Source organism: Crocodylus siamensis, chromosome 4 (assembly GCF_052110815.1).
Source record: "Crocodylus siamensis isolate JL-2025a chromosome 4, ASM5211081v1, whole genome shotgun sequence".
NCBI classification, from domain to species: Eukaryota; Metazoa; Chordata; order Crocodylia; family Crocodylidae; genus Crocodylus; species Crocodylus siamensis.
In genome coordinates, this window is record NC_143398.1 from 4,710,829 (window position 1) to 4,727,926 (window position 17,098).

The 17,098-nt window shown below is 46.0% G+C and overlaps 1 protein-coding gene across 1 annotated transcript in view; it reads right to left on the bottom strand.

Moving 5' to 3' along the window:
- The window catches only part of NET1 (neuroepithelial cell transforming 1), a 77,182-nt gene that overhangs the window by 31,182 nt on the left and 28,902 nt on the right, over positions 1-17,098 (bottom strand). The window contains exon 2 of the mRNA XM_090041529.1: positions 3,261-3,327. Within this exon, the coding sequence (XP_089897655.1) occupies positions 3,261-3,327 (67 nt within the window). The remainder of the gene's footprint in view (positions 1-3,260; positions 3,328-17,098) is intronic.

Below are 17,098 nucleotides of genomic sequence, written 5' to 3' on the forward strand. Positions count from 1 at the left end.
TAGCCTATCGAAGAAGCTGCAAAAAGCAGGAGCATTTTTCTAAATGCAATTCCTTAAGGAACACTCTTCTTCAATAAACTTTTTGGATTGCTTATTTAAGAACGACTAGGTAGTATTAGTATAATCATTAAATAAACTTCAGGAGCTCAATTTAAAGATCCAGTAGCCTCTCATGAACAATTATTCTGCATGCATCTGCATTAAAATAGGAACTTTGCTCTGTAGGTATTGGCCTGCTTTCTGCTGCTTACTGACAACCTGAGATCCTAGAAAACAATTCTGACTCCAGGGAAGGAATGTGCGCCAGGACAAGTAGATTCCCAAAGATCAAAGACCCTGTTTTCATGCAAATGTCTCTTGTAACAAAAACAAGCAAGGAGAAAAAAAAAAAAGTATATAGCCAGTACTGGCTCCAGACACAAGCTGTGCACAGGCTTTCAGTCATCAGGTCTTTAATCAATAGCAGGGATCACCCAAATCGTCTACGGATCTTACTCATAATCACTTCTGAACGCATGTAGGCTAAGGTAGGTTTGGAAGAGGGGGGTAAATGCAGTCACAGAAAGGGGAAGGAACAGTCTAGGAGAGAGGGCACCCATGTGGACTAGAACTAGACATAGGCTGCTTCTTCACTGTGAAGATCTGCTAGCGCGGCCTGGCATGCAAAGAGGTGTGATTTGGGATTGGCAAGAAGCCCCTTATGGAGAGACAAGTATTCCAGACAACTCTAGCACACAAAATTAGTTAAACAGCAAAGCCCAGTTCTGCCACTTAAGATGTATGCATAGCAGAAGCCCTTTGATGCCATAGCACAGGGGTGGCCAATTATTTGGGCCAGAGGGCCACTTAGAGAGTTTTGGTGAGCTGTCATGGGCCAGGTCAGCACCCTCCCCCCACCACAAAAGCTCAAGCTCCCTAAGTGGCTCTGCCCTGCATACAGGTAGGGAGCGGCATCCAGGAACAGGATGGGTGGGTGGCGGGGCCAGGGCTGGGATCGGGATCTTAGGGCTGGGGCCTGGAGCAGCTCTGTGATCCACTCCCCACATGCCCCCGTGACAAGAGCCAGTTCTATGGGCAGTGTGGGGAGCAGATCACAGCTCTGCCCCAGGCCCCGGACCCATGATGCAAGGGGCTCCACGGAGATGGGTTGGGGCTGTAGGCAGGTGAGGAGCAGCATCCAGGAGCAGAATAGGCAAGCGGGGCCAGGGCCCAGATCTTGGGGCTTTCAGTGTGGGCCTAAGGCAGAGCCATAATCCGCTCCCTGTATGCCCCGGGCCATGAAACCAGTGCCTGCTGCAGGGGCACGCAGACAGTGGGTCATGACTGTTCCAGGCCTTGGCCCCATGCTGTTACCACCCAGTGATCCTGGCCCTGTCTACCTGTCCCACTCCCGAACGCTGCTCCCTGCCTGCCTGCGGCCTCATCCTATCTGCCTGGCTGCATACATCCCAACTCTCTCCATGGAGACCCCAGGATTGTAGGGTGGTGACAGCACTGGGGCAAGGGCATGGGCAGCTGGGCTGGGTCCAGTGGTGGCAGTGGCAGCTGTCACCAAGGCTGGAGGGAAGCAAGTCTGGCCATGGTGGCACTCCAGCCCTGCTGCATGCCTAGGAGCAGTGGGACTGGCTGCATGTCATGACCCCTATGCCTGGCTTGGGCAGGGCCAAGGGATTCACCATGGACTGGACAAAATCCCTTGGCAGGGCCAGATTTGGCCCACAGGTTGTATTTTATCCACCCTGGTATAGCATCATGTAGCTATACCTTTCCTAGTATAGACCTGTACCTATATTCTGCAGCAACAGGGCCTAGGAAATGAGCCAGAGCACTGTGATTACTCCACTGTTCAGCTCTGCAGCTATGCCAATCTCCTCAGTCATCCATGCTCTCCTTTATTTCTCCCCCATATTCATGATGATTCAACTACCATCAGGCCTCCCTCTATAGGTCCCTCCTTAAAACAGACAACCCTATAGAGGAGTCCCAGTTTGAAACATCTCCTTGGGTCCACCAGTCCAGAGCCACCTCTACGTGCAGACGCTGGAATTCACCAGCTGCTCAGGATGAAGGTGAAGCCACATGGGCTGAATGACAGAAGAGGGGCTGAATGGCAAAGGGAAGTACTTAAGATAGAAAGGGGAACTCCTGGAGTTTTGCAGATAACAAAGCAAGTCATTCAACAGGGGGTTTCCTTGCTTTAGGCAGCTGATAGTAGTGGGAGATGAAATCAAGCAAGAGTATTTAAGTCTGTTATAGAGTTAATACATTTGCATGCCAAGAAGTAAATAAAAGCAGACTACAAGGCTAATAAAGAGAGACAGAACTTGAAAACACTTAATTGGTGGTATTGGAGCAGTTTTTCTGTAACCCCCAGGTAAAAGCTTAGAATGAAAAAAACCCTGAAGAGCATTTTTCTCTTTAAGTTGCCCTACCTCACTGGCCTATTATTTGTATAGCCCCATAAATATACCTGATGCTTTAGGGCACCTATACATGAACAGCAAGGGTGCTCCTGTGCTCTAATTATAGCGCGTTGCAGAGCAGTCTTGATAAATCAAGTTTGCTGGAGAGTGGTAATTACCGTGTTCTGGCAGACTCCAGTGTCTCGTGCATCAGCATGCTCATGCTTAAAAATGGTGGTAGGGGCAATTTAACTAAAGTGAATTAAAAATGACCCTGCGGCCATTTTTAAGCATGAGGACACTGATGCATGAGATGCTCTGGGTGCTTTAATTAGAGCAGAAAGCACCCCCCCCCCCGCCCGAAGCACGTATATAAATGCTCTTAATGCCTATGACCTGAAAAGTAACCAGCCATAACAAAGAGGTGGTAAAATGCACTGAGGAGTTGTGAGAAGAGAAGAGAGGACAAGGGTTACAAAAATAAGGATCTACCATATTTCATAGCGAATAGTTCTGTAGAATCCTAGTCGTAATGCCAGTTGTCATATTGCTGGCTCAGTTACACTTAACTGGCTCAGTCATCAAGTGTTGGCAAAAAGACAATGGCGGCATTATCTTGCCATGCAGAGAGCCACAAGCCATAACATGCAATTTTCATATTCTGGTAAAGACTGATGAAGGGCACTATGTACAACTCAATACCCCTCAAGACTCAGGACAGTTCAGTAAGGAAGCATTTGTACTTGTCTAATCGGGCAGAGAGGAACATGTTGCTTTTCTTCCTCCTTTAGGAAGAGGGAACATTATCTGCTTGCACATTATTTCTGATTTTGTTAACATGCTGCACACTTTACTCACCAGCGTGAAGTCCCAGTGAGATCCAGGAGTTAAAAATGTGAAAGAGCTGCCTCGCCTCAGAGGATACCTGCAAGCACAAAATGTAAAAGGAAATAAATTATGGGTTGATAGGACCACTGACGAGCAGAACAGTTGCAACTTAATTCCTCCACCAGCCTTTATATAGTTTTAAAAGCCTGCAGTGTAGCTAAAAAGAAAAGAAAAAAAATCACACCAACGCTGTCAAGTCTCAGCAAGTGACACAGACCTGCTTTAAGAACTTGCAACTTCTTTGATCGAGCAACAAATTTACAGGAGTTTTTCCAACAAGTTCAGCAAATCCAAGGAAATTCGGTTCCATGAACCAAAGGACACAGGCTGTTGCGTTTTCCGAGTTGAGAGAAAGTTATGAAAGATGCCCAAATAACCAAGCTGCCTGACAGATCACAATGCTGCTGCTTCATATTTGTACTGCAATCACCAAGAGCCTGCTAAGACCTTGTATTTCAGACTAATGTGCCAGGACCCCTAAAAGCATACAGGGAATCTTGAACCTCAAGCCCTGGGCTCAAGGATCGGAGCACTTGTCCACACACCACTTCCTGGGGCAAGGGGATCACCTTTTGAACCTTACCCTAATTTGCCTAATTGTTCTTAGGATTCCTGTAATTCTTGGAAGTCCCTTCGCAAAGGGATCCCACCAGAGGAGACAGTTTAGAAAGAACAAAGAAGGTCCTCCCACATTAAGTAAGAGATAGCAGGTAACAGCTATAGAGGGGGGATCTTCTGTTCTAATCTCAAAAAGATTATAGCAGGTCAGGATTTTTGTAAGACTATGAAATCCTATTTGAAATCTCTGGGTTTATTTTGTGAATCATGGTCACATTCCTAACAATGCTAACATTGCATGGCGCCCCACAGCACCCTTGAACGGATCTCAAGGCACCCCAGCGTGCTGTGGCACCCCAGTTGAATTTTTAGTTCAGATAATGACTCACCCAACATTAATGCTGAGATGGAGAGAGGGAAAAAAATACGATTGCTGGGGTCAGTGATGCCAAAATTTATACAAGGTACAAATGCTCCACACCTTTGGAAAAAATGAGGCCATATGTTTTGCATTCACTTGCAACTAGGGGCTGAGCTTTCGTCTTTCATGGAGAAAGCAAAGCTGCCAAAAAAATGCATACAATATGTGGGTAATCCGCACTCTCGTACAGTGTTAAATGAATGGTGCTTGTTACATTACTTCTAGCACTAGCAAATTGCACAGTCTGGTAGACGCAAGGTATGTTTTCAGCAATATTTTTGGTTTGTTATGAGTGTGGTATTGAGGCATTTTGCCCAAAGTATGATTTCTAAATCTCAACCAGTGAGTTGCTTCAGAGATGGCCAGCTGTGTCTGCCAACAGGGAAGAAGAATTTACCTGGCTCTTTTCTTTGCAGGCATATGACAGCCTCTCTGTTGGCTGCACCTTTCTTAGCTCTAGTAACATGAGGCAAGATTTTCAAAAGTAGCTGAGTGACTTAGGAGTATAATTTTTTGGGATTTTCTACGGGACATATGCTCCAAAGTTAATTAGGTGCTTACAGGTATTCCCCCCATGGGAGATCGTCTGAAGGGTGGTATCAGCAACTCAGTCCCACAGGTCAAACACAGAACATCTGCCACCAAAGCACCACAGTGTGGGGCCTTCTGATCTGGAAGTAGAAAAGTAGCCATTTTTAGGCACTTTCACCTACTGCTTCAGAACAAGACCTACTGCACAGAGCAATTATCTTGCCTGATGAAACCATGGCAGGGAGACAAGCAAGGTAAAAGAAATCTTATAAAGACTGAAGAGGTATTTAGCCTCTGCAGGGGAAGAAGTTTCCACACAATGGTACCTCTGAACCAGAGGAAATATGCCGCCTCTTTCCACATCCTTGACAGATGTCTGCCTCTGTCCCGTAAGATCCCTTAGCTGAATGGAAAGTGAATGAGGGAAAGCAAGCTTTTTGAAGCTCCCCCCTTGTGTATACTATGAAATGCATAAGTAAAATGCCATCAATGACATTCAGCTGTGTAACAGCACAGCCAGCAGATGATACGTGTACTTGCTTATACTTAAGTAGTCATTGCTGCCTGGACAAAGGGCAAGTGCTTCTTTAAGCACTATTAGACAGGCCTGTGCAGTCCTACAGCTATGCTCCCCACTCACCTGGCTGTGCGTACCTAACAGCATCATTTTAATGCATCCCAAGAAGAGTAGCCCTAGATTTCGGGGGGGGGGGGGGGTCAAAACGATATTTCCATTTAAGTAATGGCTGTTCCTAGTATTACAAATAAAAATTACTACATAAGTTAGAGCTAAAACTCAGATTTCTAAGAAAATCACTTTCAGGTGCTTCAGAACAGAAGGATTTTAATGCTCTCATTTTCTCTTTGACCTTGCTGAGAAGAGGCAGTGTAGTGCATAATTTCTAGAGCAGCAAAACCACATTGACTTGAACATATGCCTTTTGAAAAGTCTGAAAAGTGGCAGAAAACTTCCTACACATGAACCTGGAATGAGGCTGTCCCAAGTGAATTAATTCTAAGCTGCTATGTTGTCATGACCAACATCCATGGGGCTGAATAAATTCTAGTGCAGATATAGAAGAACATTAGCAAGAGATAATGAATATTACAAGCTGGCCTTCTGGTTATGCTATGCCACGCGTAAGTTAAGATTGCTCAGGAAGAACAGGTCTTGAGGACCACTGGATAACTTAAGGCAAAGAACAGAAGTGGCTGACTGCCGAATGACCTGATAAGAAACATGAAAAAAAAATAATAATACCACACTAAAGAGCAGAGAAGCTGATACAAAAAAAGGGAGCATTAGGAGTAAAAACAAAAAGGGGACAGGTGCCAAGATACAAGAACCAAAGATGCTAGGTGAGTGTGGCAAAGCAGCAAGGAAAAATGAGCATCTTGGTAAAAGGACAGAAACACTGGCACCAAACTTGGGTACTGCAGGTATAGATACCGGTGCCCCAAGGACTGTCTCTTTGTAGCAACCTCAGGAAGTGTAATTAATGCACGGTGTTGCTACCACTGTCCCAGGCAGTTTTAGTGAGTTGGGTGAGCAGACCAGCTAGTGTACCACCTGACAATAACCTCTTTGAGCTCCTTGCCACCAAACACAAATCTGAGTCATTCTTTCTGCACCGCACCTAGACTCCAGGGCCATGTCCACACGAGCACTGACATTTCTTTCCCCGGGGACAAGCAGCAGCAGCACAACTTGTCCCCAGGGAATGGCTGTGCCATGCATGCTCTAGTACATGGCAGGTTAGCCTGTGCAGGATAGGGGAGGATGAAGCCAGCAACTGTGCTGGCCCCAGCAGCCTTACCTGGGGTCCTGGGGCCTCCCGGGGCTGCAGCCATAGCAGGAAGCCTGGCTGGCAGCTGGAGTGTGGCTCCGGCCAGCCAGGCTCTGGCTTTGTGTGGTGCATGCTGCTACCAACTGTGCCACCCTACTTTTTGGCATGGGCTTTTTTGAACCCAGGATCTCCCGGAGTCAACCCTGCCCACTCCCTGCACTGCAAGGTAGCGGCACAGGGCACGCCTGCATGTGCAATGTGCAGTGCTGCAGATGCGTCTGCGGCACCACATACCACATGTCCGCACTCATCTGGACACGGTCATTTGCCAGCACTGGCCTCCCAGAATGGCCAGACACAAGCAGCTCAAACAGCAAAAGCGATGGCAAGCCAGAAGCCACCCTAACACATACCCACAGTCTGCAAGCCACACTCTGCAAAGCAAAAACAAAAGTGAGCAGGATGGGTCCGAGCTTTAGCTTTCACTAAGTAATCCTGTGACGGGATGTATCAACATACCTTTGTTTTATGGACCTTGATTGCAATTACCACTTTACTCCTGCACCAGCTGTTGGTGGGGAGGGGAAGGAGATTTGGGGGAATTTCATTCTGCTGACAGTAAGACTTATCATCCTGGCATGCTCATTACCTTCTGGAGCAAAGCCTTTCCTTCTCTACAGCGACAGCCTGAATGCGCACACTAATCTGCCTGCTGCTATCCAATACCGCAAGCCCCACCCTCCATTTTACAAGGAGTTTATACAAGAAAGAAATCATTTGAAAAACTTTTTGGCATTGTGAAGTGAATCACCAGAGTGGGACCATAAGGGAACAGCATCCAAAATTATGGGAAAAGCAAGTTGTTATGAATGTCAGCATTAGAATTGGCACACTAAGCGCAAAATCCTAGAAAACAAAGATGGAAAAGACTCCAAAGAGGTCATTTAGTCTATAGCATGTCTCAACCTGTTGGTCATGACCCAAGTGGGTTGCAAGAATATTAAAAAAAAAAAAAGGGTCACAAACAAACTTTAAAAATGGATCAACCAACTGTAAAAAATGGAGTCTCCCTTAAAGGAGAAACACATAGGTAGCTGTAGCTTTTCCCTTGCAGGCTGGCAGAGCTCCAACCTGTGAGTAGTTCTTGGGGCCTCTCATGCCCCAGACCCCCCGCCCCACACATGGGGGGAGGGGCTGGGGACACAGAGCAGCGGGTCAGGAGTGAGGGACTGGCCACTGATCTTTACATGTGGGTCCTGGTACATAAGAGGTTGAGCACCACCGATCACATAGCCAACTTGCAGCATAAGTGCCACACGTGGCATGGGCAACCTCTGTGTGGGGCATATGACAAATCATGGAGGGCACAGTGCAGCAGCAGATAGGGCAGGAAGCAGACCAGGAGATTGGACGGCGAGCAGAGTAGTGAACAGAAAGCGAGTGGGACAAGGCAAAGGAAGGGGTTCAGAGGGGCACTGGGGAATTGCGTGGGGCCAATCTGTGCCACGCTGGCCGAGGTAGTTAGCCCCCACTAGTCTAGTCCATCCTGTCGCACCAAGGCAGGTTAGCTCTGCCTAAACCAATCATGGCCGGTATTTGGAAGATTTGCTCTTAAACGTCTCCTCCACAGCAGATACCACAACCTTCCCAGGAAGTTGACTCCAGCAGTTGGCTGTGTTTAGCTTACACCCCACCCCCTGCCCCGCCGCAATTTAAATCCTTTACTTGGGTGTTCTCAATTGTCCCTTAGCACCTGCCAAGTCTGGGCCTACATGCAGAAGGGAGTTACACTGCAGAGCCTGTTGTTGGAGTGTAGACAGGCCTCCAACGGTGAGATGGGGAAGAGAGAAGACAGACAAGACAGGTCAAGGAGCCAGTGACAACATCCCAACACAGGGCTGTGAAGGCAGGAATTTGGACAACCATCAAGGACCAAAACAGCGCACATGGCTCTGTCACAGTACCCGAGGCAGAGGATGCTGAATCAAAGGGCTGCCATGAAGCCCTCCCACACAAAAGGTCAAGCATAGCATCCCAACCTTGTACAGTCCAGAAAGCCATGGAGAACATGCTATCCTGTGGCCTAATTACAGGCCCTTCTCCACAACTATCATCTCGGTGGGGAAGCAGAATGCTTTGGAGTTTTGCCATGCCACGACTGCACTAATCTCCAGTCAAATAACAACTTTGAATTCAAGGAGCATGACTATCCCTTTGCTATTTGTTATTTATTCTCGTCATAATTCGGCTGGAAAGAAGGAGTTTAACAGGTTGAGAAGCACTTCTGAAAGAACATGACATTTTGCACCCCCCCACCCCAAACCACCCCATTGTATTGATTCCTAATAAAAATCCACACCACAAATTTCAGTCACTTGGCTACAACACATTCCTCATCCACAACTACTCCATAACTTCAAGGACACATTCCTGACCTTATTTCCTTGACCCGCTGGGATGTTATGCACAGGGCACCCTCACCAGCTGTCCACAACCTTGAGAAAGTGTCACTCCTCTAGCTCCTATCGACCATCTATGCTTTCTCCCTGGCTCTTTCAGCTGTTGCGCAAAATACAGACGTATGTTATGTGAGGCACATGACAAGAAACACCTGGCTTCATTAAAAGGCACTGCTACCTCAGTCTCCAGCACACGCGCGCTACTGACCTTCAACTGCTCAAGGTACACTTAAGCTGTTCCTTTCTCTTGAGCAAGCATCAGGGAAGCCGAAGTTAAGCTGGGTCTCTCGAACTGCAAATGCCCCCCTGGCAGTGTCCACTCAGGTCTGGAGTATAAGATCTGCTCACTCCAGGAACTGGCCCAAGCCTCTTACAATTCACAGAATCATAGAAAATGAGGGTTGGATGAGACCCCCAAGAGGTCACATCGAGTCCAACGCCCTGCTCAAAGCAGGACCAGCCTCAACCACATCATCCCAGCCAAGGCTTTGTCTAGCTGGGCTTTAAAAACCTCTAAGGATGGAGATTGCACCGCCTCTCTAGCTAACCCGTTCCAGTGCTTCACCGCCCTCCTAGTGAGTCTTTTTTAATATCCAACCTAAACCTCCCTGGTTTAGGCATCAGGGACCTTTCCAGACCTCCCTATCTTAAGAAACCTTTCCTGGTAAATCAACAAGGCTTTGCAGCAACATGCCAGACATTTCTGTTAACAGTCTTTGAGGAAGGTGGGTGTGTGGGGCAAAACACCGGGATGTGTCCCCCATCATCAGTCCCACAAGACTGCAGTCAGTGGGTCTTCTGCGCATGGACAAGCACTAACACAGCACATCTGTACCCTCTTAACAGCAAAACACCCATGACAACATCAGCAGCAACCAGCGGCAAGGAGCAGCATTCAACACCCTGTGCCAGGGGCCTGCAATCTTCTTATGAAGAGTGGGGTTGCCAGTCCTCACTGGAACAACCCTCTCCACAGCTCCCCAGCTGCTGCCTCCACTTACCCACATGACCAAGTGTTGCAGATCTCCACCCTGAACAGCAATAGGGATGGGCAAATTTGGTGGCAAGGCTAAACTCTGGCTGCTGCATGGGAAAGGAGGATACCACAGAGGGGATTTGTGGTAGGGCAGAGGAGGAAAAGGAAGAATGCTGTTGGGTGAGCTGTGCGCCACCAATTCCTCTGTCACCAAGGGCCAGATCTGACCCCTTTGCAGGCCACAGGGTGCCAGGCCCTGCCCTACATAGCCACAGCATCAAGTGTTTACTTTTGTGAATGCCAATACCCATGCATCATCCCTTTCAAATTCATGATCTGCAACCAGAGCCCCCTCAGCTATTTACTCATCCCAGTGCTGACAAAAAAATGCAGGAATGTTATGGACTTCCCAGGGAGGAGAGGAGGGGGAGCACACTGCTTATTTGACTCGATTTCTTTTGCAAAAATCTTGTTGGTTTAATAAAAGAGATCTCTACTATGAGCCTGGGAGCTTCCAATGCACACGATAGAAATCCAAGGTATATAGTGGAGTAGCAGCACGCTGCATCATGGACTATTTGCCCAGATTATTACTATCATCCAACCTGAGCAAGCCGGGAACAGAGTGGATGCAGCACTTCACAATGAAGGTAGTGCAAGACAGCAGAACAAAGTTGAGCGGATGCCATTCCAGCTTAATGTGATTAAAATACTGTGCCTAGAGCAAAACAAATCCAGTGCAACATTGCTGTACAGGCAAATCCAAAAGACCAAAGCTGGGTCACTTAAAATGGGGGGAAACAACCCCCCCAAAACAAAAAACTTAATAGACTAGTACTGTGGTTATTCTTTCTGGTTCCTCAAGGGAGACCTCTCTTTGTTTCATTGTTTCCAGTATTCCTCCTTTTGGTGATAGATTGAGCAGACACATCTGGAGAGAGGGCAGACTTGAAAGTAACACCGGCCACAGGCATTTCCTTTAAGCTTAACGGCAACTCTGAAGAGTGGAAAGAGTCTACTGTAACTGCAGTCCGCTGAACAAGGTAACTTTGTAGCTTTATTTACTTATAAGTCCCCAGACCTTTAGCTTACTTCCGTGTTTCAGAGCAACTTTGGAAAGAGCAATGGAGGATATGTGGGAAACATTTTCCAGATGTAAGATGCTGCGGCTGCGTTCTGGAGCGGCAGCGCTCTTCGCACTAGAGAAGAGAGGATGTTAAGTCTACGCAGGAAGCACAGAAGTCTGCCTTGGTGTCCCCTCTCGCCTTAAAGAAACGGAGGGCCAGCACTTTGTTCTCTATTGGCAGCATTTCTTGTTGCTAGCATACAACCTTGTGCTTACTTTTCCCACAGCAGAAGAGAATACACTGTCATACAGAAGGCCCTGATCTCCAGGCTGAAGGTACACTTAGCTTTATTAACAAAATAATATCTGGATGGGAAACATGGGGCTTTTTCCCCCTATATTTACTTTAAAGGTAACTTGCAAACCAGACTCTCAAAAACCATCCACCCATATTCATGCAGGCATAAGGAACTGAACACTACCCAGTGCAGAAACCTGCTTGGCAACATAGCAGGGTGGAGACAGGCAGCCCCAACAACAGCAGAGGAAGTTTGGGGAATTTACTGTTTAACATATTGATAAAGGAAGTCTCAGGGATAGCCTCAATGGTTTTGCATTGAAAGCAGACAAATTACATGTCTAAGGAAGCGCTGTCGTTGTTAATGTCTTCCTGGTGCAAACACTAGGTATGATTCAGGCAAGTGGCTTCAGCAGAAGTCACTTCACCCTTTAGAGCCGGATGAAGCGATCCCTCCCACAATTTCAGGGAGTACAAGGTAAAGAACAGCACATGGCAATGTTTTGATGTACCTATGAACTTGGGCACATCTGCAGCATATTTTAGTCATCATTTAGGTCGTCTCTGCACGTGCCCTGCTTGCCCTCCCCCTCAACATCTATTCTCCACCAGTGAGACACAGGATACTAGACTGATGGATCCAGTCTGGCCCAGTAAATGACAGATTTCATGTTCTTATTAGAGAACCCAAATTATTTTCATCATCCTTTCTTATACTTCCTTTTTTCTTTACTTCAGCTGTCCGTGAGGAAGGGTTTTCTTGGCTGGCTCTTCTTTGAAGTCTTATGCGGAGTGGGGAAAAACAAAGACTGTATAGATAGGATCATAGGAAAGTAGGGTTGAAAGGGACTTCGAGGTTGTCTTTTCTAGCCCCTGCTCAAGGCAGAATTGTCCCCAACTAAGCTATCCTAGCCAAATGTCTATCCAGCTGAGTCTTGGCAATTTTCAAGATGGGGAGCCCATCATTTCTCTAGGTAGGCTGTTCAGTGCTTGACCACCCTCATTAGCAGAAAATTCGTCTTAATCTCCAACCTAAATCCCCCCTGCTGCACCTCAAGGCCATTGCTCCTATCCCTGTCCCCTACAGGCACAGAGAAAAGCCCATCTCCATCTTCTCTATTATCCTCTTTCAGGTAATAGCTGGATTGGTCTAGAGGCAAAAGGAATCAGAACTCATTGTAGAGGTGATATCTTTTATTAGACTAACTCAATTTTTGCAAAAAAAATTCTTTATTTGCAAGCACAAGGGTGCTTGTGCCTGCAAGCTTGCAAATAAAGACTTTTTTTGGTGAAAACATCTAGTTGGTCTAATAGTTAGTCTGTCACCTCTACCACGATTTGATTCCTTTTATTCTCTTTTAGGTATTTGAAGACTGTCATCAAATCCACATTCCAGCCCCTCCTCTCCAGACTAAATGACCCTAGCTCTTTCAGCCTTTCCTCATTAGTCTTGCTTCTCAGGCCTCCAGCCATTTTGTTGCTCAGTGCTGGACTCCCTCCAATCTGTACACATCCTTCTTTAATACCATGACTATCAGGTCTCAAAACATCTGATCTCTCTTTTCCAGAAGAGTGACTGGCATGCAAGGTGGACAAGGTTCTTTGGGTAAATCAATTATCTTTTATTAAACCAACTAGTTGGAAAAATTCTTTTTAGCAAGCTTTCGGGCATCCCTGGATTCACTGGACAAGTAAGCCCGTATCTGTTCTGCTGTTGCCGCCAGGTTTCATTTTCCTTGAAGTCTGCACCTCAGCATCATTTAGCCAGCCTGCTCCAGTCCTTTGTCCTCACTTGATGACTTGTCCAGGAAACTGCAGAAATACTTTGATCTGGCAGCTTCGGTCCCACTTAAGTTCCAAAATACATTCTTTAGACTGGGCAGCTATTCCCCATTTCCTTCCCCTCTGGCTCCCAATTTTTTGTGTGCGTGTGTTTGTTTCCGGTGAAGTCTGCTCTGAAACCAGTTGAATCAGTTAAGCACAATTTGACCATGTATATTGTACCAATATGAGCATTTTGAAAGCAGGTTTTGCCACATGGTATGTTCAACTGAGATATCAATGCAGAGAAGAAAAAAAGATGTCCAAGATAAAATTTTAAAAGAGTGTAACAAGAAAAACCTTTCGATTTTTCACCGCTCAGCAGTATGTAGACATCCAAATCTACATAAAAGCTGCTAGACATTGTAAGGCAATGTTCAATAAATTCCTTGTGGTTTATAAGAAGAACTACTTGCCAGCAGTATTTCACATCCTCAAAAGAGAACATGCTGGGTGGAAGGATCTCCATACCATGAAAGTTCCTAGGAAAACGGCATTGGTGAATTCAGCATTGACTGAATGCACAGGTCATTTCACTGTCATTAATGCTCCTAGTTAGAGCAGCACTTTTTAGCCTTAATTATACAGGAAGCAAAGAGCAATGTATGATATTTTGGCAGCAGCCACCTCCTCCTTCCCAATCATTAATTCTACCAGTAGTCTTAACTTTCAGATAAGTGTGCCCTGGGCAATGGGGTTAACAACTACCAAAAAGCTTAAAGTCAAAGGCTACTTGGTTAGGACCATATGCAATTACTGATCTCAGAGCTACTTGTACTTTTTGATGCTATGGAAAAAATGATTATTTTGTTCTTCTACATTGGAGTAACTTGGTTTCTGAAGGAAGCTTCTTCAGCCATCTTAAGCAGGCCCAAGTCACATAGAGGGAGTTCATTTTAAAGAGTTTAAGCCTAATGCTGGCCAAGAGGGGATTTTGCTTTTCCTTTTTAAAATGACTGTTTGATCCTTGTGTGCTTTAGTTAAATATTATGGCCATTTATCTGAAGGAGGATTTAACAGCAATGCCTAACACCAGTAGATAAGGCTTCAGCAGATTATCCAGATGCTGATATTTTTTGAATAAATGACAGAAGTGACCTCTACATAGCTGCAAGTTGGCCATCTTTCCCCAGTCAGTGTGGTAACACACATACACACACATTGATCACCATTTCAACGCCCAGATCCTCCGATATCTTTTCACTGCAGACTTCCCTTGTGACCTGAGGATCTTCCTTCCAGTTTGCCTTCAGACTTCCCTCCCAAAGAGATGTGCTCCAAGCCAAAAGCTAGCGATTGCTAAACTCCCTAGCAACTGTTGCCAAGACATGGCTTCCAGCCCATCTGCAAAGGAAAGAAAACAAATTCCTGGTCATGTGTGCTTACCTGTTTTCTCCCTCAAGTGGGTTTGATTGCCACAAAGTTTTACAAGGACAGTTTGGTGCCCATGAGCAGTTTCAGTGGTTTGCAATTGTTGCTGCATACCACATCTTACATGTTTGGAAGGGCACCCTGCTCTTCAAAGAAAAGACCCCACCATATTTTCCTCACATGTCACACCCCCAAATAAGACATGCATCTTGTTTTTGGAAGGCAGACTGCAGAAAAAATAGATTTTTCCAGAGTCATGGGTGACTGTGCAGCAGCTCACCAGTCACCAGCTAGTTCAATGGCTACTTTAGGCACAAACTAAGGAGTTGGTAGCAGCTTTTTTCCCCCTCAGTCAAAAGACACTGACAAATTCTTTAGCAGCTGCAAGAGGGTTAACGTTGGACTCCACACCCACGGCTTGCTGGCCTAAAAGCAGCAGCAGTCTTTTTAGGAGCCATTACAACAATTTCTCCATGCTCTGGTTTCAGAAAAAAAGCCTGCTTTCCTGCTAAAAAGATGCACTCTGCAATTTTAGAAGGCTGATTTTTGGAAATACGCTATTAAATATAGCATCGGATGAATTGTAAAATTAGTTCGGTGAAGCACCTTCAACATTACATTGAAAAGTCAACTTTCATAAGAGAAGACTTGGATTCGCTTCTTGTTTGTGAAAACGCATTCTAGTTTCTACAGCCGCAGTGAAACAAAAGCAACACGGGAGTCATAGGAAAACTGCAAATACCAGATCAAACCACACCAGCAAGCACAATACCGCTGAAGACCACGGGAAAAGACTCAGGTCTGTCTTCCCCTCCGTACAGAAAAGGGAAATGTTCTCTCTAGACATCATCAACACTAAAAGTCTTCCTATCAGTGACCTCCTATCACCCTGCCCAGCTATACTTTGGTCCATGTGTTTACCTTTGTTTCATCAAGTCCATGATTATTTCAGAAAATTAGCAGTAACTGATCTTCTCCTCTGCAGGCCTTCTAAAGGTTTTTAAGGGTGATGAGAAGGGAACCAGAGGAGAGCACCTCTAAAATGGAAAATATTCTGCTGCAGCTGTGAAGTAACTTGCAGCATGTGATACAAGAGGGGGACAATGCATGCACAAAAGGAAGCAATGAAAACTGCATGCACAACTGGCAATCTTGAGTTGTGTTTCTTTTTTTAAAGGAAATTTGTGTGCGTCCCAACTCAAACTAGCCAGATCAGTTTCCAAATCCTTTGAATCATTCAAAAACTTTATGTGGCCCCATACCGGCAAGCATCCTCTGCCGCAGACTTTTCAGCCCGGGGCTTCAGCTACTTCCAGATCCTTCAGTGGGCATCAGCTTGGGGTCAGGATGCCCCCAAATTTCACTTGCTCCTGTGGCCATATGGCTGAGGGCAAGCTAGGGAGAAGCTTCCCATTTCCATCAAGTCAGCGCGTAACCAAGAGCTTCCCACTAGTCAGCTTCCAGGAGGAGGATAACAAGGGGGATCTCGTAGGGAGTCTCGTCTGCAAGCAGACAGGGGTCTACCCTCCACTACACAAAGCCATTTTTAAGCCACCTACTTGGTCAGGTTATTTCTCCTTGCCACCTTCATGGTCATGGTATTCCCCCCCAAATGCTTACCCATAGGTCAGGTATGCCAAGAGTGTAGCACTACTGACCGCTTCACAAAGTTCACTGCTTAAGTTTCCCAGGGTGGCTTTTAAATGCCTCCTTGATAGACAACCTGGAAGGGGGGGGGGGGGGACAGGCAGCTGTTATCAAATATTTCATTTCTTGGCATGTATTCTCTGTTGCATGCTAGTTCCCAACAGAAAGATGTGAATTCCTTATGGAGGAGCTAGAATGTGTGCAGCCCCAACCAGTCAAGACTGTGCACCAGGCCCTTGTCAATCAGGTTGGTCTCCTTTCAGCTCCAGCATGAACACTCAACCCCGTTACCACATACACAGGACTCCTCTTCCTGCTAACTCCTATATAAACAAACAGCGCTTCAGGAAATATTAGGCAGCAAAGACAGACTAATCAAGGAAAAGTTCCAGGGAGAGCCATAATGTAAGGCTTCCCATTATAGATGTGTAAAGTAGCTTATTACAGAAAGACGGGCATCTGTACACCATTTTAAACCCCTTTTTAGAATGTGGCCCTGATGACAGAGTTGCTGCTGGGTTCTCGGTAATAAAACAACTCAGTTTGCAGATATCTGTGGTCACATTTTAGTTCAGGTTATTCATATTTTGTTGGGTAATCTTAGCCCTTTAGCTGACACATTTCCCAGACAAACCTCCGCAGAAAAGAGAAAGTAAGTGATGTGTATGCATGGTCTGAAATGGTCAGTAATCAACTAGGGCAAAAGTCAAGTGCCAAGCAAGTCAGCAAACAGCAACAAGTCATGTCAACAATATCTGTTTTAATACACAGACAATTTACAAGGAAGAAAACAGAACATTTTCCTAGACGAATTGGTCTCAAATGACAACTATGCTTACAGAAAAGCTTAGACTAAATACAGCGTTTCTCAAC